Source organism: Falco peregrinus, chromosome 4 (assembly GCF_023634155.1).
Source record: "Falco peregrinus isolate bFalPer1 chromosome 4, bFalPer1.pri, whole genome shotgun sequence".
NCBI lineage: Eukaryota > Metazoa > Chordata > Aves > Falconiformes > Falconidae > Falco > Falco peregrinus.
In genome coordinates this window covers 115,016,784-115,039,987 of record NC_073724.1, presented here as the reverse complement: position 1 = coordinate 115,039,987, position 23,204 = coordinate 115,016,784, and the positions used below count along the sequence as shown (strand labels likewise).

At 39.7% G+C, this 23,204-nt stretch overlaps 2 protein-coding genes across 5 annotated transcripts in view; both read left to right on the top strand.

The window, feature by feature from the left end:
* The window catches only part of SYTL2 (synaptotagmin like 2), a 63,934-nt gene extending 46,300 nt beyond the window's left edge, over nt 1-17,634 (top strand). For 2 of the 4 annotated variants that reach the window (XM_055802662.1, XM_055802661.1), the window contains exons 9-20: nt 636-737; nt 1,705-1,758; nt 3,008-3,055; nt 4,190-4,284; nt 7,892-8,011; nt 8,977-9,146; nt 9,764-9,866; nt 10,277-10,447; nt 11,649-11,727; nt 12,683-12,782; nt 13,531-13,736; nt 14,718-17,631. In XM_055802662.1, coding sequence (XP_055658637.1) covers nt 636-737; nt 1,705-1,758; nt 3,008-3,055; nt 4,190-4,284; nt 7,892-8,011; nt 8,977-9,146; nt 9,764-9,866; nt 10,277-10,447; nt 11,649-11,727; nt 12,683-12,782; nt 13,531-13,736; nt 14,718-14,863 — 1,394 coding nt within the window. In that variant the 3' untranslated portion in view covers nt 14,864-17,631. Of the gene's footprint in view, nt 1-635; nt 738-1,704; nt 1,759-3,007; nt 3,056-4,189; nt 4,285-7,891; nt 8,012-8,976; nt 9,147-9,763; nt 9,867-10,276; nt 10,448-11,648; nt 11,728-12,682; nt 12,783-13,530; nt 13,737-14,717 lie in introns of all 4 variants that reach the window. The other 2 variants (XM_013295053.3, XM_027779448.2) reach the window with 2 other exon arrangements.
* A 531-nt stretch (nt 17,635-18,165) lies between these two features.
* CCDC89 (coiled-coil domain containing 89) lies at nt 18,166-22,872 on the top strand. The gene is given in 3 exon segments (XM_027779453.2): nt 18,166-20,635; nt 20,637-20,781; nt 20,784-22,872. Coding segments are annotated over 3 exon segments (990 nt in total). The 5' UTR covers nt 18,166-20,191; the 3' UTR covers nt 21,185-22,872.
* Nucleotides 22,873-23,204: the final 332 nt, after the last annotated feature.

Here is a 23,204-nt window from a genome sequence, read left to right as displayed (position 1 = left end):
CACTGTAAGGCCTGATTGGTTGGCTGATGGGGCGGAAGGTGAGGTAGGGAGGAGAGAGGGTAGGGTCTTCAAGGATTCTGAAGGAGCTAGGAGTGTCTCGATTCTGCCCTTAGAGACAATTGTGTAACGTCAGGGATCCAAATACCTCCACAGCTGGGTGGTTTTGTGGTTGTTACTCAAGTACTGAAACAAAATGTCTTTCACTGAGGAGAAAATATTACAGACAAATTTGCACAGAGGGAAAAACTAAAGCTATGAACTTTTTTGTGCTGATACATAACAAGTTGATTACAAAATGGCTAATCTCTGAGTTTATCTGATATTTTTTTAGACAGTTAAGTGCTATAATTGCCCCAAACTGTTACTAGTCAGTACAGGCGGATACCTACACAGGACAAACCAACCAACCTGCCTCTCTCTACTGATGGCTGAAAGAATTTAGAGCAAATGGACACATAAAATTAGACATTTATTTTGTTTGTTTTGGATTTCTTTTTGTATTTTCATTGAATGTTCACTGTCTTTGCTAACAGTCAAAATAGATTCTCATGAGAAACCCATGGTTGGGTTTTCAGTGACTTGCTTAAAATGGCATGTCTGTATGTGCAGTGTTCATGTGTTTTGTCTCGTAACAGGTTCAGAAGAAGAAATAAACCCTGTTTTGATGGCTTTGAAAAGGAGTGCAGATAGGAAAATGCCTTCCAAAAGTCTAGAGGACATTCCATCAGCCACCTCAAGTGAGCACAAAGCTTGCATGTGTCTCCCATGATCTGCAGTTTGGCTTAAAATGTTCATGCTGATCTTCCGTACAGCTTTGCCAAGTAGTGGTTTTGTCTTTGTTTCTCAATAAGCTGTATGGAGACTGTGCTATAGAACTGTGTTCTCTTCTCATACAGTGTAGTTCTCAGTTCTTTGTGTTAATTTTTGAAACAACACTAGTCTATGAAGCAGACATCTTCCAAAAACGCACTGCATTGAACAGTGATGAACTGTTTTTTGGATAGTTTTTCAATAGTGGAAGTATTGGCAACTATCCAAATTGGTAATGAGCGACACCTGCCACTGTTGCTGGCTTGCTTGGGTCAAATTAGTAGGCAGTGGAAGTACAACAAAATCATCTTAGTTTAGTAGAGTTTCACCTGTGTTTCCTGCAGTTATTATACCAAACTCGCTTCAAGAGAGTACAGTGAGACAAGATTGTACTTAAAATTAATTCCTGACTTCCCTTTGTAGCCTTCTAGGAATTCTTACAAATTATTACTCCTGTTTCCTTTCATGCTGCCTCCGAGTGTTTTCATACTTATCTCATGTCTAATGGGGAAGACATAAACTTACATTTGTAAACTGAAGCGTGGAGGTGTAGATTTTGAAAGATGTTGGCTATTGTTGGCAAATTACTCTTCTGATACTACTCATGCTATTGCTTGCTTCTAACTGGTTTCTAGGTTTTAGGTATGTACTAACATTGATCGTTGCAACAGTACAGTGATAGAAACTGTCAACATGAAACTGCTGCTTGGACGTAGGCTTGAAGTAGTGTGTGAAGTAGAAAGCATCTCTTGAATTTAACCGTTCCCATGGCTCTGATGGTTCATTGGGGTTTTTTGTCCTCATTACTCTTAATTCTGTGATTACCATCTGCCATCCATTTTATCTTACTGAACAGCAAAATTTCTAATTATGTGTTACTTTTCTTCTGCGCAGATAAAGGAAAAATAAATAATCCAAAGGAAGAATTAGCTCTTAGTGCTGAAGATGGTAAATATCTTTTGTATCTGCATGGAAGTTTGTTGTTTTTTCAATGCCCTCTATTTGCTAGGGAAGGATTATATTATAATTTTTTTAAGCCAAGATTTGTATTGCACTTTTGATTAACATCAGCATGACATAATGCTTTTGTAGAATTTTGTTGTGTTGTTTTATTCTTAAGGAATATACTTATGTTATGTCTTGCTATATCTGTAGAAACTCTGTGCCACCTACCAGTGTATTATTTTGGCCTTTGGTCATTCAACCTATGAAAGTTGCTGAAATCATTGAGAGCTTTGAACATTAGCTCAGTTGAAAAACTTGGCCTGAGTAAATATTGAATTTGTCTGTTCATCTGTTCTGTTATAAGATGCAAGATGACTTTGGCTAGTGCAAAACACCCTTCAGAACAGCTCAGCTGGAAAGGAACCTCTCTTATAATCCCTGTCTCAATCAGCAAAGTAGAATTACTCTAAGCAGTAGGTGAACTGCGATATCAGCTACTGTTGATATCATCTATCCATTAGTATGTTACAGGTGCCTTACTGTTAAATTTTTCTGTATACCTTTAGAAATTCCAAACCTAGGCAAAATGAAAGCAAATCTGTTCTAAGAACATGTCAAGATGAACACAATAGAAAACCATTGAATAACATTGAATATGGTATAATGTAACACAATTCTTTATTAACTGCATTGGAGCACTACAGTTTTAAAAAGCAATTGTGCACAGTTGCATTTATTGTCATATTTTAGATGCTTTAAAGCATCTTGCTTGTTAGTGGCCTATAGTATAGATAGGATGATAGTAGCATAATAGTATGGGTGCAGTGTCCAGTAAATTAACAAGACTTAAGTACCGTACTGCACTTTGCTTTCAAAGGAAGGCCACTACTGAAAGCATGTTTTACATTCAATATGGAATGTGTAGACATTTATCTGAAAAGGGTGGAGGTTTTTTGAGTTAAACTTATTCAGGGAAGTTTTGAAAAAATGACAAACAGCCAAACTGATAGCTGTACAGACAGAATAAGGCAAGTTCTCATGAAAATCTTCTTGCTTTGCTTAGCTTGTACACTCACATTACCTTTGTTGTGATCCAGCTCCTCAAAGGAGGACAATGATGCAAAACACAGAAACATATGGGGTCTGGGGAAGTAAAAAACTTCCCACATATAAAATATATTGAAGCAAATATTATAACATTGCAAAGCTGTTTGTGCTACTGAGTGACTGTTGCCAATATTGCACTGAGCAGGTCCAAAACCTGATCAGCATCAAGAGAGGAATGAAAATGCAGCAGGAAGTGAGTAACAGCATTCTTCCAGTAGACAATGGAGAGACTCCTCCACTGATATTTAAACTAATACATTAAAAATCCTTTTTTATTTAACAGCTAACAAGTTCTACATCTGCACTAGATACTTGCTCAATGGGGAAACTGCATCTAACTGCATACTGACAATAACTGATACTGGTGATCATTATTTGAGCTTCAACAGCAAAAGCTTTGCAAAAGCTTAACTCACAGCTTGCAAACAATCCCATGGTGTGTGCAGTGTTTCATTTTATGCAATAGATACATGCCCCTGTAGCCGGCTGTTTGTTGCCAAATTATCAGTCATGTGATATTCAGTATTGGTGCATTTCACAAGGTGTACCCAGTCCAAAGATATAGAGCTTTAGTGCATTATTAAATGTAAGTGGGGTTAGAGCATGAAAAATTCTGAGAATTGTGGGCATACAGCAAACTGAATTTTTGCAAGGCTACTTTGTGCAATTAAGCTTTGTACAGTGAAAGAGCATAGAAGTGATCTTCAGTAGAGGTATACAAAAGTTTAAGAGATAGGCTGCAAAAAAATGCATCGTTAATGAGACATCCATCTTATAATGTACTATGAATACTTGAAACTTCCTTGTTCAGGTCTAAAAATTGCATGATTTAAGCAAATGTTCTTATTGCAATTAATTAAACTGAGCAAATAAAAGAACAGTGTTTGGCTTGTACATGAACTTCTTGCCAAGAACCTTGTGATGATTCTAATGTCAATGGTATGGTTTAGTGCGTGAGTACACTTGTCCTTGTTCCAGGAAGAAAATCTAGAAGGTAAACTGAAAATGTTTTCTTCGTCATGTTTCATCAGAATTTGCTTGCAGCACCCAGGCTTGCACATCATGTCAAGCAATGTAAATGCTTCTGCTCCTGCCAAAGTTCTTTGGTCAGTGTTATAGGAGGTGTCAAAGTAGATTCTTTTTCTTAATGAGAGCTTCTCTGGGTCCTATGGGGGGGTGTGTGTGTAAATCTTGCATCGAAGCTGTAAACTGGTTGTGCATGTGCATGTATTTCATCTGAAGTTGTTTGTTTCTAACCATGTCCTGTTACGGAATAATTTTGATGTACAAATGTATTTTTGAAGCCTTTTGAATTGCTGCTCTTTAGTTTCCACAGTGCCTTCACAGCCTGATAAGCTGTTTTCCAATCCTGAAAAACTCAAAGGACTGAGCAAGTCAGTACCATCATTCCTACAGGAAGAGGCAAGTTCCACCTCTGCAATACTGTAACTAAAACTTTTGTGTACTTTTGTTTTGTATTTGTCAAGTAGTGCTCTCCAGGGTCTGCCACGTCAGTTTGCTGTTGGATGATGGCATGGAGTTGAGCTTGTGATGTAATGATCACAAGATGATCCCAAACAACCTGTGGCTAATTAACCTTTCAAAAGCTTTGGTCCAGTAACCAGACGTTTATTCTTACTGTACAGCTCAACGTACAGAGCATGTTTTATCTAGGAGACTGAAGTGTAGTGAATGCTTGCTGTTATTCCCAAAGGCGTTCTCTCTCCTTAAACTAACAGGTCTGCCACCCCGCCCCCTTCAGAACATAATTATGTGCATACATTTTTCTTCACAGCCTAAAATCTAAAATGAGTGTGTAAGACTGTAAGAAAGTCACCATCTGGTAACACTTCTCAGAGGGCTATTAGCTTGGTGGTGTTCTTAGGGATGTAGGTTCAGGTACCAGGCTGCTAACTCTGTGTAAGTGAAATTTCAGAATTTCCAAGAACATACTGTGCTGGTAATAATTATAATTATCATTGTGGGGGCCATGGAATAAGCTCTGAAGCCATAGTCAAATCTCTTAAAATGTCACTGAAGTCTGAAAGTGATAAATGATTTGAATTGCCTGGTTTTATGAGTCCCCAACAGACAGTAAAAAAAAAAAGTGGAGACTGTTAAGACCAAGCACAAACCTCTGCCATAAATGCCTAAAAGAGGTAGCTCCATTGGTCACAGGGAACAGAAAGCCCTGGAGAATAGGAAATACCTCGTCATTGTTGAACTTGGATAACACCACAGATTCTTTCTTTTCTGGTTTTGGGGTTTTTTTTGTTTTTGTTTTTGTTTTTTGAGTGCCATAGCATGAATGTGAATTTGTATGGCAAACGTACATCCAAAACTCCTCCTCCCCTAAGCTGTTAGTACGTGGTGGTACAAACACCCCAGCCCTGACAATGAGGATATGTATTAGTAGACACAGTCTTAAATGGGACATAGGAATCTGGGGCATAGATACCTCAGAAATACCTGCATCTGTACTGTAAAATGAAGAATTGCTGCTTATCCCAGCCCTTCCCATTATAACTGCAGCATAAGCATCAATCTTTTGGATCATTTTTCTAAAAACATGTCTAAAAGGACTGAAGGGTCAGAATCAGGAATATACTGTGCCCTGACTTACCCTACACCCTCCTAAAGTCTGAAATAACCAAAATGTGGTGATACAGGTTTGATTAATCCTACTGTAAGTGCAGAACTTAAAACCATTCAGTGTCTATGAATTACACCTCTTCAGTTAAAGATCTCTAAAATTACACTGTCCTAATGTCCCTTCTGCTGAGAAGAATGCACAGAAAGCTTTTCTAAGACTGTTAACATTGCACCAGGGATGGATCAAAAGATTAGCATTTCAAAGCATTAGTGGTGGCATAATAAACAAGTCTGAAATTAGTATCTGGGCATCTAAACCCAACCAGTTCCAGCCTCTGTAAGAAGCCGTTAACAAGCTTACTCATGCAAGTTCTGAATGAAACAGTCTGACAAATACTTGAAAGCTAAAGGATTATATGTAATCAATCTGGTCACAGCAGAAGGGGCTTGGGGATAGTTCATGTTGATATTCCAAGAAATTGTCAGGACCCAAATCTCTTTATTCTGTCCCCCAAATGTATTTTTGTAAATTGTCATTAGTCCCAACAGTGTCTTAAGTTACCAAGCTCACAGCACAGGATGTATTACATGACATACGAATGCATGCACACACACATATATATGTATATATATGCAAAAAATAGTGTATATCTATAAAAATACAGTGTGTGTGTATATATATACACACACACCATGTGCTGATTCTGGAGTTTATCATTACCGAAGTACCATCTGGCCAACATGAAGCAGGAAACTAATGAATGGGTAACATAAATCTGGTAGAAATAACAGGTTAAAAATAAGCTTTGTAGATACAATGTAGTCAAATAGTATTAACACTCATTTCTACGTGCTAGTTCAGTTCTGGAATTATTTTAAAATAATGAATTCTGATAATATCATGCTTTCTAATTAAAGAAGAAATACAAAGAAATGTCTTAAGTACCATTGTCTTTTCCTTCTGCTTAAAAGAGATACCAGCCTAACAAATTGAGGGTTCTCTATTTGTAAATAGTAACAATATCCTTATTTAACATTTGGAATTAACTTCAAAATAAACAATAATAAAAAAGAAATAAAATGTGTAACATGTTCTGGAGGCATGTAGTCACCCCAGTGCTTAATAATTCCTTGTCTCTGAACTTCCAGACATTCCACAAACTTTCATGAGAAGAGCTTTGACTGTTCCCAGCCAGAGAGCAGGCTCTGAGTAAATTAAGGACAGGGCTGAAAGTAAGCAGAGCTGGGCATAGTCCTGTATCTCTTCTGCCGACGTGCTGTGTGGACAGCAGCTAAAACGGTCTTAGGGAAGCCATATAACCTTCCTCTGTAAGAGGGCTCAGGATTTTCCTGTCTTTCAAAGAGTCCATGTTTCAGGACTGATTATCCACACTGCTCAACCGTAACTTCACTCCCCGGATTTATTTGGACAGTCCCAAATAGTGCTCACCAAAACGGGTTTTCTCTCAAGGAGCCTTGCCCTAGGTAGGATGGACATTAGTCAGTCCATACCTTTTGGCCTGCTTTTCTTAGCAGTGTGGACACAGCCAGATAAGCCACAATCAATGAATCTTTATAAAAAGACTTAATCAAAATGCTTATAGATATTTGTTTCTATAAATATTAATTTTCTTTATGTGTATAGAAATTGATTACTAATCTGGCATCTGTTAGTAGATCTGTGGCAACAGTTCAAAACTGTATAGAGGAGAGGGGAAGCCTTGTAAATTGTTCACAGGTGAAATACAACAGGGAGATGATGTTTCTGCTTGCATAGGAAGATGCCAAAGCACACAAGGGAAGTAAAGCATTGATACTTTAGCACCATGATAGCATTGAGACAGAACAGGGTTGTAAGCATGTAACCTGATAATGACCAAGTAAACCAAAACTGCAGTTCCCTGATGGAAAGCTTGCCCTCTTGCAAGAAAGGCTTTTTGCAAAAGCCATTCACTATATCCAGTGCTGTTCTACTGTGCATGTTACCCTCCACCTAGCTGCCCTCAAGATAGAGGGCACAGAACTGATAGTATTTGCTGTGTAACAGAAAGGGGCTGGTAAGAAACCTGAGCATGATCACTTGCGTAAGTTTATGTGTGTGATAGTGAAGTAGGGAAGTTGAGTTTAATTGTACCAATAAAGTTAACTTTGTACTACTTCATTCCTATTTGAGATTTAAAACCAAAAAACAAACCTGGTTGCATTATTGCTTGAAAAAAATTTCAGTGTGGGCTTTCCATCGGAAAAATTCCGTTTCAACTTTTTTTTAAGCACATGACCTAATTTGAGAAATATTAATTACTCGTGTTGCACTACAAAGGGATTAAAATTCAGGTTTTCACTGAGTCTGTCTGCATTAAAATTCTGTTTGTTTCTTTTTTTAATGTTCCTTGTGACTAGAGCCTACACAGACTTTCTTTCTGTGATGTTTTTGTAGAGCGATGACAGAGAGACAGATACAACATCAGAAAGCAGTTATTCCTTTGGCAGAATCAAGAAGAGCCCCAGCTCTCTAACCAATCTTAGTGGCTCTTCTGGCATGGCCTCCTTATCCTCTGTATGTAAACCAAAGCCTTGTTTTAACGGCACTTTGCTTTTGCTAATCTCTTCAGTGTTGTTTTGCATCCCTTCTTATTCCTCTTATCTGTCTTCCCTTCGCATCTCCATGTCCATCCTTCCCTCTGTTATGTGAACCCTTGCATGGAATTGCCTGAAACAAATAAGTAAAATCAGTTTTACTTTTTTGTTGTCTAGTAATATATAGGAGCCTGTTTGGGACTCCACTGTGCAGCGTACTCAATAAACACTGAACAAAGAGAGGCTTTTACCCTAAGAGCATATGTTTGTAGCTGAAAGTGAGGAACAATTTATATAGAACAAACATTTCAAAAAGAAGAAAGGGGAAAGAAATAAGTGAAAGCAAGAGACAGTATTGGTATGTGGGATGCATAATGAAGTCGGTGAACTAGCTAATCAAAAGTCATTAGCTTGTGGACTTTATGGGGAAAAGTAGTATTTTGGGGAATGATACATTAAAAAAAATTTTACATCCTTCTCTTTCTTATATGTAGTGTTTAATTTTCAGTGTTTTATTTAGGTATATGATTAAGCCATTTAGGCTTTATCACTAATCTTTTTGTCAGTATTTGCAGAAGGCCTGTCTTAAACTCTTAGGCTCTGCTTTCTGCAAGGAAGATCAGCTGAAGAGATATTTCAAGTATCTGATCACAGGCAATCTCCAGACTGGCAGCATCCTATCACTTTGTTTTTTCTGTCTCAATGCAATGCACTTTCAAATTTTTTTGGTGTAAAACTTGGCCTAACACCTTTGATTTATAAACAACTTTCAATCTGCTTCCTGAGAAGCTTGTATAAAAGTGTCTATTACGTTTCGTTACTACATCTAAAGGGACACAGTTGATTTCTTTGCTGTCTGAATTCTGAGTATAACTTCTCCTCTAATCTTGAAGTATCTGATGAAATGCAAAGCCTGGAAATTTTTACTCCTCTTCTATGATACAGGTGAGCGGAAGCCTAATGAGCATCTATAGTGCAGACTTTGGCAACGTTGATGTGAAGGGGAACATTCAGTTTGCTATTGATTATGTAGAACAGCTGAATGAGCTCCACATTTTTATTTGCCAGTGTAAAGACTTGGCAATGGCAGATGTTAAGCGACAGCGTTCAGACCCGTAAGTACAGAGAATATATTTTTTTCCTAATAGAAGCTTTTCTTATAACATGAAAAAGAAAAGAGATTGGAAAAAATGCTATAACTTGTTGGAGTAAACAACCCAATAAATAAATGAACAGTCTTTACGTGGTTTTCCACTCTGAACTGAATACAGAATTGCCACTATAAATTGGTACATGTATTAACATGGGAAGCTCAAACTTTTAAGAACACAAAATTCTCTTTTAAAATTCAGCTTTCCAGATGGTAAATCATGCTTTAGTCTTCAATAGGATTAGAGCCTATAAATATGATATGTAAGCATACTATATTAATTAAAGATATAAATAATAATTTAAAAAATTCAATTAAATAATTAAATATTCTGTATTTTTATGTGTTGAGGAGGTATTTCAACAGACTTCCCCCAGGTAGAAGGATGTTAATGCCCTACTTCAGAAACTGTTGTTATATTTCACCACTGTTGTTCCATTTCTTAATCATAACAAGCTGAACAACATAATGGCTAGTTAAGTGCATTTCTTCTACTTTATAAGCAAACATTTGTGTATTTTAGAAGGGGAAGTTGGAGAGGATTGTGTTTCTGCTCCTCTAACAAGCCTGTCTAAATTTTAGGTATGTAAAGACGTACCTGCTTCCAGAGAAATACAAGCTGGGCAAACGGAAGACCTCTGTCAAAAAGAAAACCTTTAATCCAGTCTATAATGAAATACTGCGGGTATTTATCAAACTGTTACTGGATATGAAATACTGCATGCATGAAGTATGAGGAACCTTAACTTTTAGGCACAGGTCTAACACCTCTTTTGAGAGCATCTAAGATGAGATGTATTGCTCTAGAAGTACCTATGTCCTTCCATTGATAGGTTAACTCTACAGTGTACTCTGGACACAGCATTGAGAACACTTGCTGTTGTATGCTTCTTGCAAACAAACATACGCTAATTATGAGTTTAAGATGCTGGAAGTAGAGTAAAGGATGAAGAGAGTTTTGTTCTGAAATGAAGTGAGCAGTTATGGTTGTATGAACCCAGATGTGTTTTTCCTAACCCTGTCACTTTCAGACACAGCATTGATAAAAGTCCAGCTTGTTTTAATTATCCTTTTTTTGTTTCTTCCTCCTGGCAGTATAAAATTGAGAAGGATCTTCTAAAGAACCAAAGTCTTAATATCTCTGTCTGGCACAATGATACCTTTGGGAGGAATAGCTTCCTTGGTGAAGTGGAGCTGGATTTAGGAACTTGGGACTGGAATGATAAATCCAACAAGCAGATCAACTGGTTTCCACTCAAGCCAAGGGTAGGTTAATAAGGCTGGGTTAGCTATTTTGTGCTTTCCATTTTGTAAGTGCAAAACCAAGTCATTATTTATATAGGCCGGTCTTGTGTGCTCTGTGTTTTTTGTGTTGTTATAATCATAAATACCTCTTTACTGGTAAATGGAACATACAGTTCTAAGGTTTCTGCTAGTCTAGTGTAGGTAGCTATTACAGTAGGAAAAACTTCCTCATAGTCTAAGGAATAGGAATTTCAAGGTATTTTTCACTTAAATCATGTTGCTGCCACAGATACTTGAAGGCAATTCTTCCCTGAATATGTAGTAAAGCTCGTGAGAATACTGAGCAAGTGCAGCAACATTTTAACATCAGATGCAAGAATGACTTCCGTGTCTGCGTGCCTCTTGTTTGTTACTGAGTTTCAGCCAACATCTAAACTTTTAGCTAAGTCACTGCCAGAAGTTCTGGTTTCTTTTGTTGTTTTTCTCCTTTTTTTTTTTTTTCTTCCCCTTGGATTTACTTCATTAATTCATTCCAAAATTAACTAATCCAAAGTTTAATAAGTTGTAGAAAAAAACAGGAATGTCACGGTAGTCTTTAGCACTGTAGTTTCATTTTAAAACTGCTCTGGGTAGAGAAATGTAACCAGGAAAACAGGTGTTGTGTTCCATCTACAGGTGGTCCATGACTCTTTATGAAGAAGTGACATATTCTTGTGCCTTTCTGAAAGATAATTGTTTTTGAAGCTGATTTGGTTTTGAGGTTGATTTTTAGATTGCATTAAATGAGACAAATCATTCCTACAGAAATTTGTTTTATAAAAGCACACTTTCTGTTGCACAAAGAAGTAGTGTCCTGACTGAAAGAGCACATGTTCTAGTGTTAAATAAGTGCGTAACAGTGGAAAAGATGCACCCTCAAAGCCTTTTGGCCTCTCCTGGTCTTTTTTTTTGTTTTAGTGGAAGAGCTGTGTATTTGAGGCACTGTGAAGTGGTTAAACATGCCCTAAAATCTCTCATGTCCTGTAAACAGAGGGAAGATTAATGGCTAAGGAAACAAGAGAAAAAAGTTGCCTCATGTGGAAGTCAAGCTTGTTCTAGTGGAAAATTTTGTATAGTAAAGTCTGTGCGTGAACTGCAAGGTTTGAGTTTTGGTTTTTTTGGTTTTGATTTTGTTGGGTTTTTTTGTTTTGTTTTGTTTTTTTTTTTTTTTTTTTAATTTCAGACTTCAACAATGGCTTTTAAACTAGAAAACAGAGGGGAGATGAAACTAGCCCTCCAGTATGTCCCACACCCTGTTGGAGGTATGCATTGCTTCTTTGTTTGGGTTTGTCAGGCCTTTGGGGTTTTTGTTCTTTTTTTGGTGGGGTTTTTTTGGTGTTTTTTTTAAAGCTGTTTGATGTTTTTCACCCAATTCAGACATCTTGTTTTAACAAAAAAGTAAAACTTTTTTTTTTTTTTTTTTTTCCCCTAGAGGATTATGTCACCCTGGTCATGAATTCAGTTTAGGATCCAAAGATCACTTTAGGACTTTTTGTTGCTTTTGATGTTACTACAGAAGAAATCACCTCACTGTTAAAATTTTAGATTTGTAATGCAGTCCGTATGTGTAACAAAAATTCTGTTTTCGCACTAATAAATTTAGAGACTCTAAATCAGCAGGCAGGTGCTGTAATCTGCTAAATAAACAATGACAACAAACTAAATTCAAGCAATATTAGAAGTAGAAAATGGCAATAAGTATTTAGAATGCAGTAATTTATAGAATAATTATATCTTATTATAGATCTGTTTGGTTTAATCTTGTCTGGCAATTGGTAACTGGCTGATCTGAGAGTGAAGCCAGGTCAGGTCTTTAATCCAGCCAGTCAGTCAATAAGAATTAAATACATTAAGAGCACAAAGGAGCTTACTTGAAAGTACAAGTGGCGATAAATACTATCATCACATAGACTGAAGACAAGCTGATCTCTTTATCTAGGAGGCTTGGAAAGAGAAGACCAGTAGTGCGTATTTGTTTACTTGTAACAGAACAAATGTCACGGTAGGAATACAGACATGAGGTGATCTTGCAGTACTTTGATGGGATGAAGACTGCAGCTTCCAGAGTACAGAGAGGGATGTTGAATGAAGACGTGAGATAATGAGAGTCTAGGCTGAGTACCATCTCTAGAGATGGGCAGGAACTGCTACATCATAGAAGTTACCTTTAAAAGGGATCTACAAGGCTTAGGCAGATGTTTTGTTTTATTTCTACAGGAAAGAAGTCTCTATCTACTGGTGAGGTCCACATCTGGGTGAAGGAATGCCGTGACCTTCCCCTTCTGAGAGGCAACAGGCTCAACTCTTTTATTAAGTGGTAAGAACTGAAGTCACCAAACATGGTGGCCTAATAACGCTACTGTTGTGCTTTCTAATCTTATCTTCATTTTTTTTCTACATTGAAATAAAAAAACACCTAATTGTGTTCTGATTCTCCTTTATTGTAATGTAAATTGTCCTGCAGGGCTTACAGCTTCAAGATGCTAAGTATATATCACCAGGTAAAATTTCCACAGGGAGGACTTCCAGTGTAATCACTACTCTTTTTATCTTGTCTGCTCAGTTGCTTGGTGGAAGGGCTAGTCAAAATTGTGCCTGCTTTTATTTGCATTTAAACAAAGCGTGTTTGTGCAAGAGTATGGTTTAGCTTAGCAAATCATGGGAGGAGACAGAAGGGAGCACAGTTGTATTTTATTCTCCTTCCTTTCCACATACAGATTTAAAATGTAAAGAGACAAAAATAACAAGATGGTTGGGAAATCTGTGTCAGCAACAAAAGGGTTTCAGCGCCATTCCTGATCATACAGCAAATAAACTCATTGTGCCTCTTCCCCACCTGACTTTGCCTTCCCTTCCACCCTCTGAAGCTCAAGGGTGGGTACACGCTGGCAGTGTTTCTTGGAAGGGACTGAGAATATGACCTTTGACTTCATGATAAAGCATCTTATCCTCAGCCATATTCTAACATGCAAAGAACAGCGTTAATCAGTAGTTTTTGTCTATTCAGTATGTTTAATGCAGGCCATGCTGTGCAAGTGCAAACTGACACCACTTTCTTTTTGAAGTACCATTCTTCCAGATACTAGCAGAAAAAGTCGACAGAAAACAAGAACAGTGACAAAAACGACAAACCCAATATTCAACCACACCATGGTCTACGATGGCTTTAGGCCAGAAGATTTGAAAGAAGCCTGTGTAGAGCTCACAGTCTGGGATCACAACAAACTAGCCAACCACTTTCTGGGAGGTCTCAGGATAGGCCTTGGAACAGGTACTGGAATATTAACACAATAATCCTTAATTTACAAAATACAGTATTTCCTTTTTTCCTTTTCTATTTCTTTTCTTTTTGTAAAGATCACTGAACAGCCTTTCAGTTATTTACTAAAGCCTTTCATTCAGTAACTTACCTATTCTTCAGCACAGAAGAAATGTAAATAGTAGTGTTATGAGGGTTAGGATATTAGAAATAAACTTTTGCCTGGCCATACATTGTATCTGGTACTGTTTGAAGTACAAGAATATGCTATTCCTGCACCCAAAATGTTGATAACATCTTACCTACTTATTGCATGCGTAAGTTTGTATGTGGTAGAAAGACAGGGTTGGGGAGCTTAAAGGATGGATCAGGAATGCATTATAAGATTTGAAGACATTGGATAGGAAAACTTAAAAGTGCAAACAAGTTTTTAGGATAAGGGTAGTATAAGATGTGCAGGTGGAAGAATTGTATGCTTTCCCTTTCGTTGTCCCCTGAGGGCCTGAGGGGAAGATGTGTTTGGAGTCTTTTCAAGCAAATCTAAGGAAAAATTACTTGTCCCAAATTAATTTCTTGCATGGTTCACCAGAATAACCTAAAATACAAATTAGGATAGCAAATCTCAATTTGAATTTTAGAGTACCCGAGGTTGTATTTCAGTACAAAGTCAGTGTCCTGTTTTATTCTTAAGACCTTTCAGATGTTAATTGCCCATACAACCCTCTCCTTGGGATTGTGACAAAAAGACTAAGGATAACAACGGAAAAAAAAAAAAAAGCCTGGAGAAAGGTGATGAAGTTTCTGTGTGAAACTGTCATTAATTGTATTTGACAGAATTGTTCAAGTGAAAAAATGTAGAACTGGATCTTCAAAGTACTAGGGTCAGCTACCTGAGGAGATGAAAATGTTTTAGAAGACAGGCAAATTAGATTGTCTGCTCTCAACTCTGCAGCACAGTAAGTAATGTTTCTCTTAAACCTGACATTTTTCTAGGCAAAAGCTATGGAACCACAGTAGACTGGATGGATTCTACTTCAGACGAAACTGCCTTATGGCAGAAGATGATGAACTCTCCCAACACATGGGTAGAAGATATACTACCTCTCAGGATGCTAATGGTTGCAAAATTGACAAAATAAGGTGGCTTTTTAATTGCTAGTGTCAAAAAAAAAAAATAATTAGAGGTGTGGGGGTGAAACCTGGAAGAGGAACACAGTAGCTTTTTTGACAGTCTGTGCTCTGTTGCTGTTCTGGTTTTGTGCTGTCAAATGTCACTTTCTATTTCAAATTAAACTTCTGCCTTCAGGTTATTATGTAAATTTAAAGGATTCTTTTGTTTCTTATTCACTGAAAATTACTTCAGGAAAGAAGGTACTTACAGAATTCAGTGGTAGAAGTGGCAGTGATACCTGGATGCTTGCGTTGCCTAACTGAAGTGTGGCTGATCCCTTAAATCTAAATCACCAGCGGGGGGTGGGGGTGGGGGGTGGGGAACAGCAAGTCAACTTTTTCTGTACACTTCTAGGACTGTTCATTAAGTCATTAATATGATAGCAACAGGTTGCATTAGCATGTGCTTGTATCCTCATGATGCCAAGTCAAATCTCTCCAGTGAGGCATATGAGCATGAAGAATTATTTTTTTTAAAGTTCCTTTTTTTGGTAGTTGTACATTTCTAGGATACTAAAGTCGCTTCTTCTATTATGAAAGAAGCATTATATGAAGTGGTACTGTCAATATCCTATTCTGCAAGCTGCAGAGGACTGTTCGTTCCGATGTGCTATAAAAAATCAAGAGCTATAAAAAAGTTTGCTTATATATGTGTTAATTGTCTTCCTAGTAGACAATCCTGTCTCTTCAATGGTGAAGACATAGAGGTGAAACTTTTTTTACTCAAATGCTACTCTAAAGGATCTAAACCTGACAATTTTAGTGATGACAAGTAAGTTGGGTATTTAGTCTGTAAAGTACTCGTCTGTACCTCTGTCTGTTAGCTAGGCTTTTGGTTGGTTGGGGTTTTTTTCCAAAAAAACCGTAATTTATCTGTGCTTCAGCACCACCATTAGGAGAATGTTGGGGTCATGGTGGTCTTGGTTTAGACAGCTTTGCAGACTTAGGGAATAGAACTTGAATCTGTAACGTGTAGAAATGCATGCTACTAAGGAAAGGTAAACGCATAAAATACAAACTGTATTGCTTTTTTTAAATAAAGGCAGCCTATTAAAGCTAAATAGGAATTCAATGTTTATTAAAACCCAGTGTTTTATGTTAGCAATTCAGCGTGCAATACAACAAAATGCAGACAGAAAACATTTCTGAAAATAAACACACATTTATTTGCTCCAACTGTGTAGGTCTAAAAGCCGGTGAAATCTTGCCCTTCAGTTAGAGAGGAGAAGGGGGCTCTTCACAGCTCCAGCTCAATTTCTTAATTTAATCACAAAAATTTAAATGCTGCTTGGTGTTGATTATACACTATGAATGGAAAAAAGGAAAGGTGCTATTCAACCTGCCAAGGAACCCACTTTCTCTCTCATCAACCAGGCAGCCTGCAAAGTTTACAAATGCCAAAAGCAGTTGTCAGTCTTGATACGTTACTGCTTCAGGTGTTTTGGACGAGATTGGAAGCTGCTACAGATCCCGCTTTGCCAGGTACATACAAAACATTATTCTTGTATGAGTAGGGAACAATGCGCATACGGCACTTCAGAACAATGTGCTTGTACTGAAAGGGTACCGCAGCTGCTTTGCTGCTGTATTCTTACATCACCACTCCTGAAAGGGTGGGGATTCTGGAAAAGCGAGGCGGGCACCTAGCTGCTTTATATTCACTGCCTAAATGCATTCACACTCACCTGAAAACATAGGTTGCTGGGAACACGGCCTACAGTGTCACAGGATTAAAGGTTTTGTTGTTGTGTTTCCTGTGAAGCTCAAATACGTTGCTATGTCAAAACAGCTTTGGGACTTCAGCCAAAGGCTTGGGGTCTTGAGGATCTAGATTGGCAGGCAAGCGTCATGTAGTCTGTGTTCTATACTGTATGAAATTTTGATAGTTAAACTTGACTGCCGTTAAAATAAAATGCTTGGTTTGTGACAGCATCAATCTCCTTGTCTTTTGGCCAAGTAGAACATCTTCTGTCTCACTATTATTAATCCATCCTAGAGACAGACACTGCATTTTGTCATTATCTCAAAAGACACTGTTTACTGCTACACTAATAGATCAAAACTGTGTGCTGCACTTGTAATTAATGTGATTCAGTAATGGCACATCAGTATTATGTACTCATCTAGATTAATCAAGAAACTGAGCCAAGTAACAAGAATGGGCCCTTTTAGTACAAGAATTCAGTGCTCCACCTGAGTTTTTAATAACTTTTTTCCAGCTTTTGCAGAAAATGAGACTACTAGAGGTAAACAGGTAAGGACAGTTGTCAACACACACAAAAGTGAATCTTCCTTGTGCTTCAGAATTTACAGGAGGTCAGCAGAGGCTGTCACAGCAGTGTCTTTGAAAAATATAGTAGCGCACTTCACAATGCTAGATATTTTAAAGTTATTGTTAGTCTGCCATGGAGTATGCAAAAAAGCTATAAATCTTTAACATAACGATTTTCAGCAGAGCTTTAGCAGCTGCGTTTATGATCTTTTTAGTGTTTTACTATCATCATGCACAAGAAAAGTCAAAGCTGTCCTGGTAAGATGAACTTCAGTAGAAGGCAAAATTACAAACCAAGGTGCTTTATCAGTGGAAATAGTACTTTGATTACCCTATGCATGCTGTAGCATTTAATTATAGAGTAGAAACATTACAATTTCACCTCCTGCTAAAGGATATTATGTTGATTTATTACAAGTTGCTTGAAGGTAATGGCTGCATCTGATCATGTAAACCAGCAGGAATTCTGTATTGAAAATATGTTACTGAAGTCATGCAAAATTTACTTTTTTAGAAAAGATTATTGGCATTTTTTTGGCGTTCCTCTGAATGTGGTTTGCATAATAAATAATAAAGCTTTCCACCCAATTCCTAGTCATTCCTACCTACAGTAGTACGTTCCGGATCGATAATATGCTGACAGAGAAATGCAAGGTTATGAAGTTGATTAGCACGAAGTTCCAAGAAACTGATTTGTTTGCTGTACTGTCAAAAGGAAAGGTTTTAGTCATCCATAACCAAAACTTTATAAAGGTGTATAGGTAGTTACTCGCTAAAGGGCAGTCTGATAAATTAATAGCTATGCTTTGATTCTTAATTCCAGCTCACCTTCATGACAAAGCAGCCATACTCCTGTGTAGCCATCCTTGTTTGGAGAAACAAATGGGAGAAATGCAACAATTTTCCCTCTTTCTCGCCACCTCTTCCTTTTTCCCCTTGACTTTACAAGCTCATCGTTGCTTTAGCCTGGAACGGGGTGGTTTTTTGGTACACGTGTGTGTGTGTTCCAAATTACACCATCTTTACTTCCTATAAACCAGGCTTCGAAGTCCCAGCTCTCCTTTCATGCTCTGTGTTCAGAACCTCCCATTTCTGCAAGTACGCCTGCAAACCAGAGTTGGTACAGCGGCCTGCACCGCTTTGATTTCATCCCTTTTGGAAGGTCTGGTGCAGCACCTTCCTTCTCTTGTTTGCTTCCCTTACCCACGCTGCTTGCTTCTCTTGGCTTCATATCCCTTTTCAGTGGAGTCAGTGGAAGCTGCACTGACTTTGTTCTTCTAACTGTATTTGTTTTTCCTTTCTCTATATTATCTGCCAGATTTTTCATTAAGTGCTGAACAAAGCTGCAAGTTGTTTAAGACAAGGGCTGTGTCTTTACTTAGCATGGACCCTCAGTGTGTTTGAGAAGGTTAGAGCCTGCTGTTCTGATCTCCTCTGGCATTTCTGAGGTGCAAGCTGAGAGAGAGGAGTTCCTTAGATTTGTGGAAATCCTCTTCCCTTTACCAAATCTGGGCACTTTTGAGGTCAGCAGGGTTGGTTTGCTTCCCAGCGCTTTCAGCTGCTCTCCTGGGGCTGGCCTAGTTCCAGCCAGCCTGGGTTGAGGCTTGAGCTCTGGGGGGACTGGATTCAGAGTCTTGTCTCCATGGAGACAAATACCCCACAGCAGGAGCGACAACAAAGGGTCAGGGGAAAGAAAACACCTGGTAAGAAAACATTTTTCTCCTCTTAAACCTTGCTCTTAATTGTGTTTCCACTGGATGGCCTAAACCTTTTAGTCCTCCCTGCTTTCCTCCATGATTTCTAAATACTTTGGCAGGATCCAAGGTAGCAGCAGTGGCTGGGGAGTGCAGGATGGTGGAGGTGGAGGCAGTGCCCAATGACAGCCACCGCTATGCAGCTCTGAAACTGTCCATGCTTCTTGGGCATTGATTCTGTTGTGCTGTATGTTATTTTTCATCCTTCCTTGAAGCCGGCTCCTTCCCACATCCTATCTTTCCCTCCAGTTAAGGCCCTGGAATTCACAAAACCTGACTGCCAGCGTGCTGTTCCATGTGCTCTAGTTTCAGGTCTGCATCTGAATGAAAAACTCGTAGACCAGTTTTAGGCTGATGTTTCATATGCTGGGTAGTGTGACGTATGATTAGGCACCAATAATGATTTTGGTGCCAACCTAATATAAATACTTCCCTTATCTTTACATGAGGAACCAGACTTTTAAAATTGCATGCCTAAAATAATACAGCAAATCAGTGTCAAAACTCAAATGATGAACCATTTCTCCAGGCACAAAATCTTTGAGTCTCAGGGCACTCAGTAATTACTAGCATTGCACAGATCTTTCATTTTGTTCGTAAATCTCTTAAGCACAGGATAAGGCTATTCAGTTATTTTTAATGAGCAATATACTATTAAAATCTTACACATCAATTAGAAGTTTGATGTAACCCTCCATGTTTTATTAGCACTTATAATACCAGATCTGTAGGAGAAAATAAAGGCAGAAGAAAAGGATTGCTTGAGGAATTACTTGCAGCTTTATCACTTACAAGCTTTTTACCTAAATATAATAGTAGTTCTTGTAGATACAACAGTGCTTTGAGAAGGAGTAATTAGCAAAGCTAGTAATCAGCAAATGAATAGGCTTGCATAAATACTAAGCCTACGTCCTTTGCTTTTGCATCATCAGCTCTGGCACCCTTCTCCTCAGTCTGCCTGATGCTGAAGCAGGGCGAAGCAGGTGAGGAGGGCTGCAGGACCTGTGGGTTGCAGCCTGCCATGGGTTTTGGGAGGTCCTGTCCCTGCTGCACCAGTTTCTCTGGACTTAATAGAGAAACTCCGCCAGCTTATTGCAGTGGTGTTGGCCACATAACCAGTGGGTACTGTTTAATGATGCAGAATGTTACTAAAAGAAGCAGTCACTGTAGAATTTTGTCTCATCTTCGTGTGAGACAGGGGCTCCGTGGCTTAGGATGAGAGAGGGGCAGGGACGGCCAACTCCACAAGTGATCCAGAGACAGGCAAAGACATGGAAGATCTGACAAAAGGCCTGGAGGAACAATGGGAAAGCCCCGAAGAGAAGAGTGAGAAGGCTCTGCTGCATTCACACCCAGAACAACAGCATCGCCTTATCTGTACACTGAAGAAAAAAGATGAGGCACAGGAATGCTGCAGAAGCCTGGTGCAGCTCAGCATGGAGGCAGAGAAACTGAGGGCAGAGGATGCTGTGAAAATGAAAACCCAGAGCCAACGGATTCAGCATTTGGAGGGGCACTTCATGGAACTGGCCAACAACCATGAAAAAATGATCCAGTTAAAGGATGAACACAAGAAACAGTATATGCAGCTGTGGGAGGGGAATAAGCACCTGTGGCAGGAGAACGAAGCGCTCCTCACCCAGGCCATTAGGCAGAAGGAAGCTGAAGTACTCCAGCTTGCTGCCTGGGCCAGAAAGCTCTCAAAACAGTTAAAACTCCTTAGAGGAGAAACGTGCTTATGAGAGTCACAGAGCCCAGGAGCAAGAAAAGGAGCTGCTAGAAGCTCACAGCCAGCAAGCAAGTGCCTATGCCTGGGAAGCCGATTCACTACAAGCCCAGCTGCAATGCCTACAGAAGCACCAGCTGTCGCAAAGGTAGAGTGTGCAGAAAGTCAGCGGAGGGCTCAGGGCAGCGAGCTGCGGGCCAGGCTGGAGCAGGCAAATGAGGAGAAAGAGCAGCTACTGAACCTGGCCATGGAGAGGGGCAAAGCTCTGCAAGATAAGCAACGGAAAATTCAGCAGCTAGAGAAGAAGCTGGAGACAGCAGAAAAAGCCAGGCAGAGAGCCAGCACACCCCTTGTGAAAGAGGCAGCAGCAGCGGCGGATGGTCATCTGAAGGTCCGAGAGCTCCAACAACAGCTGAAAAGCAACAAACAGGCGTATGACGAACTCACACTGCAGCTTGATGCTTACAGAAAGCACAGTACAGATTTACTGGCTAAAGAAAAAGTGCTGAACGTTAAACTCCATCATTTCATTGTGTAACTACAGCCTTCTCTCGGCAGGTGCCTCTGTCATAATGCACCGCAGCATTTTGCTCCTTTCCACGAGACTGTCTGAGTTCTCTGTTATGTACTTACCAGCTTAAGACCTCCTCCAAGGACTGTTCTGTGGCCTTTTTTTTTTTTTTTAATTATTATTTTTGTTACACTTTTACATAAGTAATCTCTCTACACTATTAAATCTGAATGGAGATTGTTGAACTAGTCAAACCTGTGACAGAAAGATTAGGGTAAATGTAGAAAGAAAATGTAAAATATGAATTCGATTTATTTGGTCCTAACTTCTGCTGTATCACAGATTTTCGTCTTTTACAGTTAAAAGCACGTTATTTTCTCAGACAAAAGCTCAAACACTTAACCTTTTATGTTTGATTCATCCTTGAAGTTCAGCAGAGGTTGGGCATCTTAAGAGGTAACACTGATGATCCAAGAAAGACATTCCAAGGAAGAAATCTCTCCTTGCAATATCGAAGCCATAAACAGTCACGATTCAGGAACTTAACGGGTGAAAACGGCAATACCATGCACCTGATGCTCAAGTGAATTACTGCGTATAGTTGTCTAAGCAGGTTACAGGTTTCTGTAGTTGTCTGAGTCTTATTTAATGTCATAGCATTATTTATAGCCTAGTTTAGCTCAAAATAAATTGTTGCATATTTTGGTGGTTTCAAGAGTCTTTGAAACACGTTCAGATTCTAAATGTTCTGCCAGTTTGTTTTCTGGTTTTATAGGTGTTTTCTGTAGAGAAGATAGAAGTAACCTGCAAAATGAGTGTCTGGCAACTTTTGACCAAAAAAAGTCTCTCCCTTTCCTGTCAGCATTGGGATACGGAGGCATCCCACTCTCTCTTGCCTCTCTCCCAGTTGAGGATTTTTTTGGCTGCTGTGTTTCAGCTCTTATAACTCTCCAACAAAAAAACCCCAAACATGATGGGCCAAACAGCATCCCCCACCTGGGCTGCAGGCAGCGGTCTCAAGAGCTTTCCCAGTTCTTCCCCGTGTGTGTGTACCTTGGGGTAACTCAATGGTTTAGCTAGTTGTTTAGGTAGCTCTTGGTCCTGACCGTCTACAAAGCAGCAGCACGGCATCGAACTTGGTATTTATTGAGCTCAGTGTTCAGAAGTGGCCAGAAGCAGGCAGCCAGGGGATCCTCCAGATTGTGACCAGTTCATCTCAGGGACTTACTGAACCAGATGTGGTTTCTAAGTAGCAGCTGTCAACAGACTTGTCTGCTGGAACTCTGGACTCCCCTTGGACTCACACAAAGCCAGGTGAGAAGTACCTGCTGCCTGACGAACCGCAGCCTTTCTTTTGATCCTAGCTCCCTACAAGCGCCACTCCACGCCTGGTTTATAGACCACATCCTCCTACTTTTCCACCATCTTGTTCGCCGTCATGTCCCCATGCCACGTGCACATTTCATTAATCCAAATGCAGACATCTACAGGGTAAACACCAACTGACTCAGGCTACAAACCAGGCCTGTAGTCTGAACGGAAGGAACACAGCAGGACTTGAGTTGCCTGCTCTGTTTTAATGAAGCCAATATGCAGTAAGGAGTGCCTGTTTTCCCAGTGACTACACAACAGCCTCAAACCCGGTAGTTAAATAGTTTAAATCTAGGCAGGGGTATGTCAGAACAGCCCCACACGTGGCTGCGTCTGGCGTGAAAGCCCCCCCACCGCCCACGGGGGACATCCCCCTTCCCTGCCTCCGCGGTGTCTGGGGGTGAAAGACAAGCCCCCGCCCACACCCCACACCCCCTCAGACACGCACCGAGGGATGCCCCCTCACACACAGCCCCTCTCACGCACGGCCGCCCCCTCCCACACACGCTCGCACTCCCCCTCACGTGCATGCACCCCCCCATACGGATGCACCTGCACACTCCCCTCATGCAGCCCACGCACACGCACCGCCACTCACCTGCACACCCCTCACGCACACGCCCCCCCCTCCCAGCCGCCGCTTTCCCGCGCGCGGGCGCAGTGGCGAGGCGCCCCC